Consider the following 14564-nt stretch of genomic DNA (forward strand, 5'->3'; position numbering starts at 1 on the left):
CCTATACTCTCGGTCAAATCTGGGTCACCTGCCACCAGTGTGTAATGTAGTAATAAGACTATGGCAGAATTCAGTTAGAAGGATGGGCTGGCGAGGGCAACTGACGCAAACAACTTCACTCTGGCATGGCACTTACCAACACCAGGTTGCCAAATTACCCGGGTTCAGGGGTTGGGTCAACATTGGGATCTCAACACTCGGTGATGTAATGCGCGGGGCTGTACTCAAGTCAATCCAACAATTACAAACAGAATTCCAGCTCCACCCTAGTCAAATCTACATATACCTCCAACTCAGGCATGCACTGATGCTATTCATATGCTCTCTGACAGACCTGCCGGACTTACAGCCACTGGAGAGACATTTACTGATTGGAGACCTAGGCTTACACAAGATTATGCATGTTTACCTAACGCTAATCACTCATTACCGCACCACATTAGATACATTGCGGGAGACCTGGGACCGTGATATCCTAGATCTCAACGCCAACGATTGGACAGAAGCTCTGGTAAGGTCTTGTGGAGCTGCTATTGCAATCCGGTATTGCCTCATTTAATTTAAGCATCTACTCAGGGTGTATTAGACTAGGCCCCAGCTGTGGCAAATGGGGGTGATCCTGTCCCCAAATGGTCTCCGTTGCGGGGACCAAGAGGCAACTTTTCTACACACAGTGTGGAGCTGCAATGCGCTACTGCCCTTCTGGCGAAAAGTGTTGCCTTGCCTAGAACACGTTTCATCGTGGCAGCTAGCCCTAGACTCCAAACCATATTTATTACACAGCATGGAGGGAATCTGTTGTGACAGATATAAACAACACCTTTTTTTTCTTGGAGTAACGCTAGCTAAGCGAGACATTGCTCAACACTGGAAGGGGACTTTGCCACCGTACGGGGTGTGGGGGAAGTGGGGATGGAGGGGGGGGGAACGCGCCATGGATAGATGCATGGGGATGGAACTGGCAGTGTACAAGGCACAAGGAGGGGTTGTCTTCAGCAGCATCACAAGATTTGGTCGTGTTGGGCCATTTACAGAGCTATTGATCTTCTCCAGATCCTTTCCTCGGGATCCTCCATACTATAAATCACTTATGCATGCAAGCTTTGTGTCTTCCAAGGTGTCAGGATCCATCCTTCTTCTCTTGGAAATCATTACCTAAAAAGACCTTGCAAGCGCAGGCACCCATGTTGGAAGACTTCATTGCGGCTGCTGTTGGCAGAATTGCAGCGCTCAGCCATCTTGAGAATGCAAAGGATGTTCCGTCCTTGGTGGAGGTCAGCAGTCTAGCTGATTTCCTCAGTCCGCGAGAGTGTTTCCCCTTTGCGCATGCGCGCACTGCGAGCGGCGCACTTCAACTGACTGATTTCACGGAGAGAGCGTTTTCCTCACGCTCTCAGTCACAGAACTTGAAAAAACCTTGAATTATCGTATTTTGGCATCAGAATTCCTGTTATGAGGGAAGTAAGAATGATGCGCTTGGGTGACATGTGAAAGGGCGCTTCTTAACGAAACCTTTTCTCCTTCAGGAATATCGTCCTTGAAGATAAATACTTGTGGAGTCTTCGTTTTCAGAGCCTTGTGAGGAGAAGCAGGCTGTGTTGGGTGTCTTCAGTCAAGAGAAGCCCCATACTTGTCAAGTAAGAGTATTTAGCATTTAAGTAACGTCGCAGACATTTATTCAGAGGTGACCTTGCTCTGAGGTGAGAAAGCAGATGAATTGCGTCTCAAGTCAAATGAGAATTTTCCAATGAACTGACAGTTTGTTCTAAGGATAAGAGACTATAACTCATTCAGAGAGTTCTGTTCTTGAGAATTTCAAAAGACTTGTGTTAGCGTGTATTTCCTGTCAGAAACCTACTGGAGTCGTAATCTTCAGGAAATCTACTAAACTATCTTTGACCTGTGTTAGTCAATCTGTATCCTGAGAAATAGAGACTCTCTTGGAAGAAGCTTGAACAAAAGATTACAATAGAAGCTTGCAAAAAGTATATCCTCAGAGTATCTTCCGATGAATCAGATTGACAATTGATAACAGACAAAACACATTAGAGAGTAGCTAGCTTCCTAGTGCACATTGGTAAGATACAATTCCCGCCTAAGAATATACATAGAAAGAGATAGCATGTTTAGACCAAGAGGTTAATCACTGTTAATTCCTTTCTAGAGTGAGAATTGCCAGATTGACCAGAGGCAGGCTCAGTGCCAGAAGAGAAGTAGTCTCTCTTGTTTTGTCTTCCACTTCCCCTTTCCCTTCCCCGAGCTAATTCTATGGACTGCAACTTATCAAGACAGTCTTTGGAGTTTGGTCGGTGGGGGTACTGGGGCAAGAGCATCTGTTCCTGAGGGGGCCGCTTCAACGTATCCTTTTTCTGACAGATTGAAGTGCCTACCTCTTCATTGAGGGTTCAGGTCCCCTCCCGGACAGAATGGCGGAAGGATTAGATTTAAAAGCATTAAATAACGTTTTAAGTAATATGCAGGAACAGTTAAATTGTGCCCTAGAAGAAAATAAAGCTTTACGAGAGGAGGTTAGGAGATCCAGTCAGGAGTCAAATCAAACGCGTCAGAGGTTAGAGGAGTTGGTGACTGCGGGGTCAGTGCTTCGAGGTAATGCCTCGTCAACTCAGCAGTCATCTACGTCAGGTATTTCCACTCAGGTCATCCATTCAATCTCTCCTATTGTCCCTTTAGCTTCCCCAGAGAGATATGGAGGAGATCCCATGAAGGCCCAAATTTTTTTGACACAGTGTTCACTTCACTTTTTGTGTCGTCCAGTAATTTTTGCGGATGATCAAGCTAAAGTGGCTTTTATACTGTCGTATCTGACGGGGGATGCGGCTGCTTGGTCCATGTCCCTGGTCACCAAGAATGATCCCATCCTGACTAACTATGCGAATTTCAAGGTGGAGTTTGCCCGGATTTTTGATCGACGGTCTGCCACACAGGCTACAGATAATGAATTGCTAGACTTAAAGCAAGGAAGTCGGGATCTGGTGGGGTATTTGGCCAATTTTAATAAGTTGGTAGTGGAAACTAATTGGCCAGAAGAGAAGAGAGCGGCCATCTTCTACAGAGGCCTTCGGGATGATCTTAAGGATGCCTTGGCCCAAATTCCTCGAAGACCCACAGAAATCTCTGAACTCATATACCTGGTTTTACAATTGGATCATAGGTTAAGTGAACGGCGACATGAAAAGAAAAGAGAATTTCGTCCCTTCCCGCCACGATTTGATCGTGTGAAATTTGAATCTCAAAAGAGTTCAGAATCTACGTCCGTCGAAGAACCCATGCAAATAGGCTCAGTCAGAGGTCCGTTGACAAAGGAAGAAAAAGAGAGACGAAGAACGTCCCAGTTGTGTTTGTACTGTGGAGGGTCTGGGCACTTTGTAAAAGAGTGTCCAAAAAGACCAAAGGTTCCCTTGCCAGTAAAAGATCAGCTTCGCCCGTAACTCGAGTTGCACGGGTGGAAGCATTATCCAAGACAACTCATGGCAAACTACACATCATGAACACATTGCAATCTGCGGCTCCACATTTAATAGCAATGTTCGTGGTAAAGTTTCGAAATAAAGAAATTAAAGAAGTTTCAGTAATGATTGACTCTGGGGCCACCGGAAACTTTTGCGATCTCAAGTATGCACGGCAAATTGGAATCCAGCCAGTTAAGAAGTTAATTCCTGAGTCAGTACGTGCAGTGGATGGCACCAACTTATCCTCAGGACCCATAACCCATGAAACAGAGTTGGTTCGGTTGACAGGGTTACAGGGACATTCGGAATTAATTACCTTCAATTTAATTGATGCACCCCAATTTCAGTTAATTTTAGGGCTCCCTTGGTTAACTGAACACAACCCAAGAATTGATTGGAGTAAAAGAACAATTGAAATGAATTCTTCCTTTTGTGCAGAAAATAGTTTTGAAGATTCAGAACATCAGGAGAAGGAGTCACAAGCAAGAAATTTGGCTTCCACCTATCCAGCTCAAATTTGCACTGTAGAATCGAAGAAAATTCCTGAGGAGTATCAGGATTTAGTGGCAGTATTTGACAAGAAAAAAGCGGAAACATTGCCACCTCATCGTCCTTACGACTGTAAGATTGAAATAGAACCAGGAGCTATCTTGCCTTGCAGTCGGATTTATGCCCTTACTGAAACGGAAAATCAATTTTTGAAAGAATATTTGGACAAATTTTTGGCAAATGGCTTCATTCGTCCTTCCCAATCTCCAGTTTCCTCTCCCCTCTTCTTTATTCCAAAACGGGATGGAGATCTTCGGGCTTGCATTGATTATAGAGCTCTGAATCAGGTGACAGTCAAGAATAGGTACCCACTTCCACTAATTTCCGTGTTATTAGATCAAGTCAAGAATGCCAAAATCTATACCAAGTTGGACCTCAGGGGGGCTTATCATTTGATCAGAGTGGCTTCTGGAGATGAGTGGAAGACAGCATTCAGAACTCGTTATGGATTGTTCGAGTATCAGGTGATGCCCTATGGGCTATGTAATGACCCGGCTGCTTTTCAGCATTTTGTTAATGATGTTCTAGGAGAATTTTTGGACCGGGTGGCAGTGGTCTACATTGATGACATCCTAATATTCTCTAACAGTTTGGAAGAGCACATTCCGCATGTAAGAGCAATCTTAATCAAATTGATGGAGAATCATCTTTACGTAAAATTAGAGAAATGTGCCTTCCATGTCACTCGAGTGGAGTTTTTGGGATTCGTGCTGTCACCAGATGGAGTGAGTATGGACACCACCAAGGTCAAGGCTGTTCAAGATTGGCCCCCCCCTCAATCTGTAAAAGAGGTTCAGAGTTTCTTGGGATTTTCAAATTTTTACAGGAGGTTCATTCCAGAGTTCTCTCAAAAAGTAGCCCCAATCACACGATTATTGAAGAAAGATGTCAAATTTTTATGGGGAAAAGAAGCTGAAGATGCCTTTCAATTTCTCAAGGATTCCTTCACTCAAGCTCCCATTTTGTTACATCCTAGAATTGAAGACCCTTTTTTTGTGGAAGCGGATGCTTCTGATATCGCAATTGGAGGAATCTTGTCGCAACGCCATCCAGTGTCAGGTCAATTACATCCAGTGGCATATCATTCGAGAACACTGAGTCCGCCAGAGTGCAATTATTCTATTGCTGATAAGGAGTTGTTGGCCGTAAAGGATGCTTTTGTGGAATGGCGTCACTATTTGATGGGAGCAAAACATAAAGTTACGGTGTACACGGACCACAGAAACTTGCAATTTCTTAAGTCAGCTCGTACGTTAACGGCTCGGCAATTGCGATGGTCATTATTCTTCGCAGATTTTGACTTCGTGATTACCTTCCGCCCAGGGAAGAGTAATGTCAAGGCAGATGCATTATCCCGGATTGATTCCATTGCCTCAGAGAAGAAAAAAGAAGAGCAAAGTATAATTCCAGAAGAAAAAATCATTTTGGCTACAGATACCTCAGAAATTGCAAACAAGTTAAAAGAAGTCATGCCCTTACAAGAAATGAATGATTGGTCTCTAGAGGAAGAAGGTCGTGAAATCAGGAATGGTCTTCCCTATCAGGATCAACGTCTGTACTTACCCACACAAGAGCTTCAAGAAAAGGCCTTAGAATCCTGTCATGACCATTTGCTGGCTGGACACAAAGGAATTCATAAAACGACTGAATTAGTAGAGAGACATTTTTGGTGGCCAGACATGAAACCGCAGATACGACAGTATGTTACTTCCTGTGAAAGATGTTTAAGAGGGAAATCAGATAGGAAACCACCTCAGGGCAAGTTAAAACCATTACCTGTCCCACCACATCCTTGGCATACTGTGTCAATGGATTTAATAGTCGATTTGCCCTCAAGTCAAGGATTTACTACAGTGTTAGTATTTGTAGATGTGTTCTCTAAGATGGCACATTTCATCCCTCTAAAAAAGGTCCCTGATGCCCCACTTTTAGCACAACTATTTTCCCAACACATTGTGCGTTTACATGGAATTCCCAAGATTTTGGTTTCCGACAGGGGCACACAATTTGTTTCCCATTTTTGGAGAGCCTTCACTCACAAGTTGGGAATAGACACTCGCTTTTCCACCAGTTACCACCCAGAAACAGATGGTCAGACTGAAAGAGTGAACCAGGAACTCGAGCAGTACCTCCGATTGTACCTTTTGGACCAAAAAATGGAGTGGTCCGAGATGGTGTGGGCGGCAGAGTTTGCTTACAATAACGCGGTTCATTCGTCCACTGGCTATTCTCCTTTCTATGTAAATAGTGATAGGCATCCCACCTTAATTGTGGAAAGAGATGAAAGTCCTGTTCCTGCAGTTGAAAGGTTAGTTTCGGAAGTCCAGAAATCCCTTGTCCAAGTTAAGGAAAATTTGGTGAAGGCAAAAGAATCCTATAAAAAGTATGCAGATAAAAAGAGAAGAGTAGATCCAGTCTTTCATCCGGGTGAAAAGGTGTGGTTATCAACAAAAAATCTGAAATTGAAGGTAAATCGAAAATTTCAACCTCGATTTCTAGGTCCATTCTCAGTAGAAAAGATGTTAGGACCAGTGACTGTTAAACTACATTTACCCTCAAATCTAAAGATTCACCCCACCTTTCATGTTTCTCTGATAAAAAAAAGTCCACCCAATTTAAGAGTCCGTTTAGTGCCCAAGCCAGTTCAGGTAGATCTTGAGGAAGAGTTTGAGGTACATAAAATTTTAGATTCAAAAATTAGGAAAGGCACACTGTACTATCTGATTGATTGGAAGAACTTTGGACCTGAGGAAAGATCGTGGGAGCCTTGTGAGAATGTTCATGCAAAAAGATTAATTAAAGAGTTTCATAAGGCATATCCTACCAAACCCCGGCTGGGGAGAGCCTCCTTGGTGGGAGGTACTGTCAGGATCCATCCTTCTTCTCTTGGAAATCATTACCTAAAAAGACCTTGCAAGCGCAGGCACCCATGTTGGAAGACTTCCTTGCGGCTGCTGTTGGCAGAATTGCAGCGCTCAGCCATCTTGAGAATGCAGAGGATGTTCCGTCCTTGGTGGAGGTCAGCAGTCTAGCTGATTTCCTCAGTCCGCGAGAGTGTTTCCCCTTTGCGCATGCGCGCACTGCGAGCGGCGCACTTCAACTGACTGATTTCACGGAGAGAGCGTTTTCCTCACGCTCTCAGTCACAGAACTTGAAAAAACCTTGAATTATCGTATTTTGGCATCAGAATTCCTGTTATGAGGGAAGTAAGAATGATGCGCTTGGGTGACATGTGAAAGGGCGCTTCTTAACGAAACCTTTTCTCCTTCAGGAATATCGTCCTTGAAGATAAATACTTGTGGAGTCTTCGTTTTCAGAGCCTTGTGAGGAGAAGCAGGGTGTGTTGGGTGTCTTCAGTCAAGAGAAGCCCCATACTTGTCAAGTAAGAGTATTTAGCATTTAAGTAACGTCGCAGACATTTATTCAGAGGTGACCTTGCTCTGAGGTGAGAAAGCAGATGAATTGCGCCTCAAGTCAAATGAGAATTTTCCAATGAACTGACAGTTTGTTCTAAGGATAAGAGACTATAACTCATTCAGAGAGTTCTGTCCTTGAGAATTTCAAAAGACTTGTGTTAGCGTGTATTTCCTGTCAGAAACCTACTGGAATCGTAATCTTCAGGAAATCTACTAAACTATCTTTGACCTGTGTTAGTCAATCTGTATCCTGAGAAATAGAGACTCTCTTGGAAGAAGCTTGAACAAAAGATTACAATAGAAGCTTGCAAAAAGTATATCCTCAGAGTATCTTCCGATGAATCAGATTGACAATTGATAACAGACAAAACACATTAGAGAGTAGCTAGCTTCCTAGTGCACATTGGTAAGATACAATTCCCGCCTAAGAATATACATAGAAAGAGATAGCATGTTTAGACCAAGAGGTTAATCACTGTTAATTCCTTTCTAGAGCGAGAATTGCCAGATTGACCAGAGGCAGGCTCAGTGCCAGAAGAGAAGCAGTCTCTCTTGTTTTGTCTTCCACTTCCCCTTTCCCTTCCCCGGGCTAATTCTATGGACTGCAACTTATCAAGACAGTCTTTGGAGTTTGGTCGGTGGGGGTACTGGGGCAAGAGCATCTGTTCCTGAGGGGGCCGCTTCAACGTATCCTTTTTCTGACACAAGGTCAACAGCCATGATTCCACTGGACATTTGATTGGCTTTGCATTGGCTGGAGTGGGGTGTATTACCTGTGTTGAAGTAAGTTGATACGGTTCAATTTCTGCTCTAATACCGACTATGCTGTTGTAATGCATAAAGTAATTGGGACTCAGGGCAGAATGTACTGGTGAATATACCAAACAAAATATGTTGTTAAAAAAAAAAAAGAAGGACTAAGATTAACTTTTTGCATTTAGTATTGTTAATTTATTAGTCTCAGATGAATGGCACTTCAGAATAGATGTGCTTAGAGCAAACACATGCAAATTATGACATAAGAACACCCAGAGCACAAAGAATGTCTAAAGTCTTCAATTAGCAGAAAACAAATAAGGTTACTAAAAAAATGTACATTGGGATTATCAATTACAGAGCCTCATTACTCTTGAGTATGGTGAGGATGGATATGCCAATGAAGTGTCAGGATAGCTTCCCCAGTGAATCCGCCTTCTTTCTGTGGAAAGAGTGATGTGTGCCATAAAAGGGTGTCTTGGAAAGCCCCATGAGGTATTAGTGCAGAAGCTATGAAGCTGAATCATCTTAATCTCTAGCTCAACACCTACAATGCTCTAAATGTTTAGGCTCTCCCTGTTGAGAAACAATAGAACTAACATTAGTGTAATGGAATGACTGAGTTACAACTGTATGACCATAGAAGCATGTGTATTCACAATTTCTAAGTTTCTAAGGAGAAGAGGTTCCAATGGTATCCTGAAGGAACAGTGAATAAGATAAGGCTCTCACTTAACCATATAGTCTGGATAGTGGCTCTTTCAGTATGAAAAGGACACCTCTTTTGACAGTTTTGGAGATAATATTTTCAGAAAGTGGGTTTCACTTTGGTCAAAGCAATTTCACCACAGAAGACCAACTTGAGGTTGATGCTACGTTAAGATTGAAACGCTATTTCTATTTGCACACCTGAGACATACCTGCCAAATGCATTCTAATGTCTTGGCCTTAATGGTGTCTGTGAGATACATCAGTGGCTTAACCAAAATCTCTGAGGGACAAGAGGTGATACGGAGGAAAGACGGGAAAAATCTTCCTGCACAACAAATGCAGCCACCTATACAAATACACCTTTAAAACACAGAAAAACACTCATGGAGAAGACTGCATGCCCTACTCTGAAACCAGCATGGCAATAAGCTCCATAAAAGAGATTTATAGAGGATTTAAAGATAGATGAAGGTAAATAATTTTTGCAGGACAGAGACTCCTAGACATAAACGTTCCTAAAAGATGTTTTATGTAAAGACAGAATAGAAAAAAACATAGTTTGAAGCAATTCAGCTGCTTCTCCAGAAAACATGTTAAAGAAAAAACAGATGAACTAACAGAGACCAAGAGTTAGGTTTTTCAATACACAGTTCGGAAAACTTAGCCAAGCCTGTCTCCGCACTGAATTCTTAAAACCAGATGTCAAATTCCTGTTTTAGGAGGCTGCTGCTAAAATATTCTTATTTCTGTATGTTTCATTTTAGCAGAATAGTTGAAAATATATCATTAATTATAGTTGATTGTACATGTTCATTCTAAAAATAAACATCAAGTATGATCTCTTTAGATGAACAAGTTACCTACCTCCGGTAACGCTTTTTCTGGTACAGACTAACTGCAGATTCCTCACCTTACAATATTCTCCAGGCACCAGACTGGATCCCAAAAAAATTTAACAGTATCTTTGTGCCCTTGGAGTCATCCACCTCAGAAGTGATGTTTTGGTACCCATGTAAGTGCAATCTACGGTTAGATAAAGTCTCTACCAGAAAAAGTATAACCAAAGGTAAGCAACTTGTTATTCTCACAGAGACATCTAACCACAGATTCTTCACATTAGAATAGATACTCAGAGGTGGGTCTATGAACTGGCTCACACCAGAAATCCTGGAGGACGGAACTGGCAAAATGCCCGTCTCGACAGACCAAATTGCCCAAGCAGTAGTTATTTGTGAACATGTGGAGTAATGCCATTGCAGAGGCCTGGCAGTTGTCAAAGACTTATACCGTGCATAGTAAGGCAGTAGTAGTGGCATTGGCTCGGGTGGAAAGGGCCCTCAAACGCTCAAGAGGCTGCTTCATAGCAAATGCGTTGCAGATCTTAACGCAGAGTACGATCCATCTGGAGATTGTTCACTTCTGCACAGCCGTTCCCTTTTTCCCTCCAGTAAACCCAATGAAGAGCTGATCATCCACCCAATTGTCTGTGGTACAATCAGTGTAGAAAAAAAAGAGCTCTCCTTGGGTCCAGGCAATGGAGTCTCTCCTCCACCTTTGAAGGATGGGGTGGAGCGAAAAATGTGACAATCTTTGGCAGAAAAAAGGCACACGTCCAAAGACCCGGTTTGTTAAGGAAAAAGCTGGTGTAACCACCAGAGCTCGAAGATCACTGACCTTCCTGGCCAATGTATTGGCCACAAGAAAGACTGTTTCGATAATCAAGAGCCACAGACACAACCTGTGCAGGGGACCAAAAAGGTAACTTATGAGAAATGTGAGAACCAGATTGAGGTCCCACTGGGGCATTACAAAGGAGGTACACGGGATCAAGTGTTGCAATGCTTTCAGAAAATGAGTCCGAACAATTATCTGGAGCAGAGAGGGTAATTTTCAATCGGAGGAAAGCCGGAATGGTTGACAGGTAACCCATAACAGATTCCCAGGCAAGACCTTGATGGACTAAAGATAAAACAAACAGCAATACTTCGGAAAGCGGTGCAGAAATGGAAGTTCACATGGCGTGAGGAACACCAAGCCACAAACTTATCCCAACGACAGTGGAATGCAGTCTTACTGCAGGGATGCCTGCATGCCTGCCAAGAGGACATCAAATACCTCGGGAGGAAGCTCAAAAACCCTCAACTGTCGCTGCTCAATCTCCATGAATAAAGGTAGAGTCTATGTGGGTATGGATACAGGACCCTGCCCAGTTTCTGCGACAGGAGATACTCCAGATGGGGCAGGCTAATCGGAGGACCGATGCTTATGCTCAGGAGGTCAGTATACCATGCTCTCCATGCCCAATCCGTAGCCCATTGAATGACTTGGGCCTGGTCTGTCCTGATCGTCTTCAGATCTCAGGGCAGGAGTGGTATCGGCGGAGAGGCATACAGGCATCCTGAATAGCACTCAAGGCAGAATGCATCTCCGAGTGAGAGCCGCTTTGAAAACTCCAACACGCAGAAGTGGTGACATTGAATGTTTTTGGGGTTGCGAACAGATCAAGCCAAGATTCTCACCATTCTTGGAACAGACCTCCTGCCACATCTAGAGGTAGAGCCATTCGTGATCTGCAAGGCTGAGTTCATCTAGCCTGGTGTTCAATGAGCCTGCCATGTGCTGCAAAACCAAGAATATGTCCTCGAACTCCAGCCAAGTCAAGAGGAGCAGAGCCTCCTGGCACAGGGTCCATGACCCCACCTCAACCCACCATGTCCGTTGCAATACCACATGGCAGTGGTGTTGCCCATGATTCGGATCACTCTCAGCTACAGAAGGTTGATGTGGAGCTAAAATTCCAGCAGAAGCCAGAGCCCTCTGATCTTCATCTCTCCCAGGTGGCTGCCCCAACCCAGAAGTGAAGCATCGGTCACCACTGTCAGCCCTAGGTGGGGAAGAGAGATTAGTCTGCCATGGACTCAATCACTGTCTGTTAGCCACCACTGTAGATCTTTTGCAGTCTCTTTCGAAATTTGAACCAGGTCAGAGAGATTCCTCCGGTGCGGCACCCACTGGGGCTTCAGATCCCACTGCAGAGCCCGAACGATCCATTTGGCGTGCTTCACCAGCAGGGTGCAGAAGTCCATCACACCCAGTAGTCTTAGAGTCAATCTCATGGAAATCCAGCACTGAGGAAGAAACATCGGGATCATAGCCTGAATATCCTGAACTCTCCATTTCGGAGGATAGGTGCAGAACTGCACTGTATCTAAAATGACTCAGATAAAAGGGAGCATATGAGAGAACTCAGGTGTGACTCAGGTACCTTGAAGTGAACCCCAGGGAGTGCGAAAGGTCTGCATAGTCTGGAGGTGGGTTTATGGAGGTTGTTGCCCACTGCAAACCGCAGGTAATGCTTGAGGGCTTGCCCGACAGGGATGTGAAAATAAGTGATCACACAATTTTCTCAACCAGCGCTCAGACGACTTCCTCAACCGAAGCTCGGACAACTTCCTCAACCGACGCTCGGACAACTTCCTCAACCGACGCTCGGACGACTTCCTCAACCGACGCTCCGACGACTTCCTCAACCGACGCTCCGACGACTTCCTCAACCGGCGCTCCGACGACTTCCTCAACCGGCGCTCCGACGACTGCCTCAACCGGCACGCGGGCGACTGCCTCAACCGGCGCGCGGGCGACTGCCTCAACCGGCGCGCGGGCGACTGCCTCAACCGGCGCGTGGGCGACTGCCTCAACCGGCGCGCGGGCAACTGCCTCAACCGACGCTCGGATGACTTCCTCAACTGACTTCCTCAACCAACTTCCTCAACCGACACTCGGACGACTTACTCGACCGACGCTCGGATGACTTCCTCAACCGACTTCCTCAACCAACTTCCTCAACCGACGCTCGGACGACTTACTCGACCGACGCTCGGACGACTTACTCGACCAGCGCTCCGACGATTTCCTCAACCGGCGCTCGGGCGACTGCCTCAACCGGCGCTCGGGCGACTGCCTCAACCGGCGCTCGGGCGACTGCCTCAACCGGCGCTCGGGCGACTGCCTCAACCGGCGCTCGGGCGACTGCCTCAACCGGCGCTCGGGCGACTGCCTCAACCGGCGCTCGGGCGACTGCCTCAACCGGCGCTCGGGCGACTGCCTCAACCGGCGCTCGGGCGACTGCCTCAACCGGCGCTCGGACAACTTCCTCAACCGACACTCGGACAACTTCCTCAACCGATGCTCGGACAACTTCCTCAACCGACGCTCGGACAACTTCCTCAACCGACGCTCGGACGACTTCCTCAACTGACGCTCGGACAACTTCCTCAACCGACGCTCGGACGACTTCCTCAACCGACGCTCGGACGACTTCCTCAACCGACTTCCTCAACCAACTTCCTCAACCGACGCTCGGACGACTTACTCGACCGACGCTCAGATGACTTCCTCAACCGACTTCCTCAACCAACTTCCTCAACCGACGCTCGGACGACTTACTCGACCGACGCTCGGACGACTTACTCGACCGACGCTCGGACGACTTACTCGACCGACGCTCGAACGACTTACTCGACCGACGTTCGAACGACTTACTCGACCGACGTTCGGACGACTTCCTCGACCAGCGCTCCGACGACTTCCTCAACCGGCGCTCCGACGACTTCCTCAACCGGCGCGCGGGCGACTGCCTCAACCGGCGCGCGGGCGACTGCCTCAACCGGCGCGCGGGCGACTGCCTCAACCGGCGCGCGGGCGACTGCCTCAACCGGCGCGCGGGCGACTGCCTCAACCGGCGCGCGGGCGACTGCCTCAACCGGCGCGCGGGCGACTGCCTCAACCGGCGCGCGGGCGACTGCCTCAACCGGCGCGCGGGCGACTGCCTCAACCGGCGCGCGGGCGACTGCCTCAACCGGCGCGCGGGCGACTGCCTCAACCGGCGCTCGGGCGACTTTTTCAACCAGCGCTGCATATGCTAATATTATATCCATCATTTGGTAGACAATAGTAGACATTTATATTTTCCAATGTGCAAATATTTAATACACGTTTCTCAAATGCTTCACATACCTATCTGACTTATGAGTTGTCTGAACTGGTCCAGATAACTTTGCCCATCCGGTGAAATGCCAAGCTTTCGTATTCCTCTGTTAAATTTCTCTGCTCTTTCAAAAGGATACTGCAGAAATAAATGAAAACAGTCATTGAAGGGTATGGTCAAAACGATAATGAACACATTAGGTAACAAGTGTTTGTAGCAGTCACTTAATCAGTTTATAAGAAATACCAGAGAATTATTAAAAAAGAAAATAGAAATGATCAGGATTTATGGACATCTGCATTGACTATGGCATCGCTACATTACTAAGAAAATATTTTTGGGGCTGGTGTGTGTGGCCACGCAGAAAGATAACTACCATTATCTCCTCTGTGCCAGCAGTTTGCCGTACAGCATACAGTTGAGCTGGAATAGGGTGTCAATGTCTAAGGCTTAATATAAGAGCTCGAGCAATAGAAGGGGGTTCCCCAGGACAGATCAATGATATAGGCAGGGACGAAGGGGAAAACACAAAGGCAAATAGAATAAATCACCCTGCCAAAGCTTGATAAATGATGGTCCCAAAAGGGATCCAGTTCAGATAGGAGGGAAACAAAAACCAATGAATGTCCGAGACCGTGGGGGTAAACAGACCACAGGTCCCTTTTGGGACCATCA

At 45.9% G+C, this 14564-nt stretch overlaps 1 protein-coding gene across 2 annotated transcripts in view; it reads right to left on the reverse strand.

Moving 5' to 3' along the window:
- WASHC4 (WASH complex subunit 4) overlaps positions 1 to 14564 on the reverse strand; it is a 1268393-nt gene that overhangs the window by 532148 nt on the left and 721681 nt on the right. For both annotated transcript variants that reach the window (XM_078674607.1, XM_078674599.1), the window contains exon 26: positions 13919 to 14027. In XM_078674607.1, the coding sequence (XP_078530733.1) occupies positions 13919 to 14027 (109 nt within the window). The remainder of the gene's footprint in view (positions 1 to 13918; positions 14028 to 14564) is intronic.

The sequence above is a fragment of the Lissotriton helveticus genome, chromosome 1_1, assembly GCF_964261635.1.
Source record: "Lissotriton helveticus chromosome 1_1, aLisHel1.1, whole genome shotgun sequence".
Classification (NCBI taxonomy): domain Eukaryota; kingdom Metazoa; phylum Chordata; class Amphibia; order Caudata; family Salamandridae; genus Lissotriton; species Lissotriton helveticus.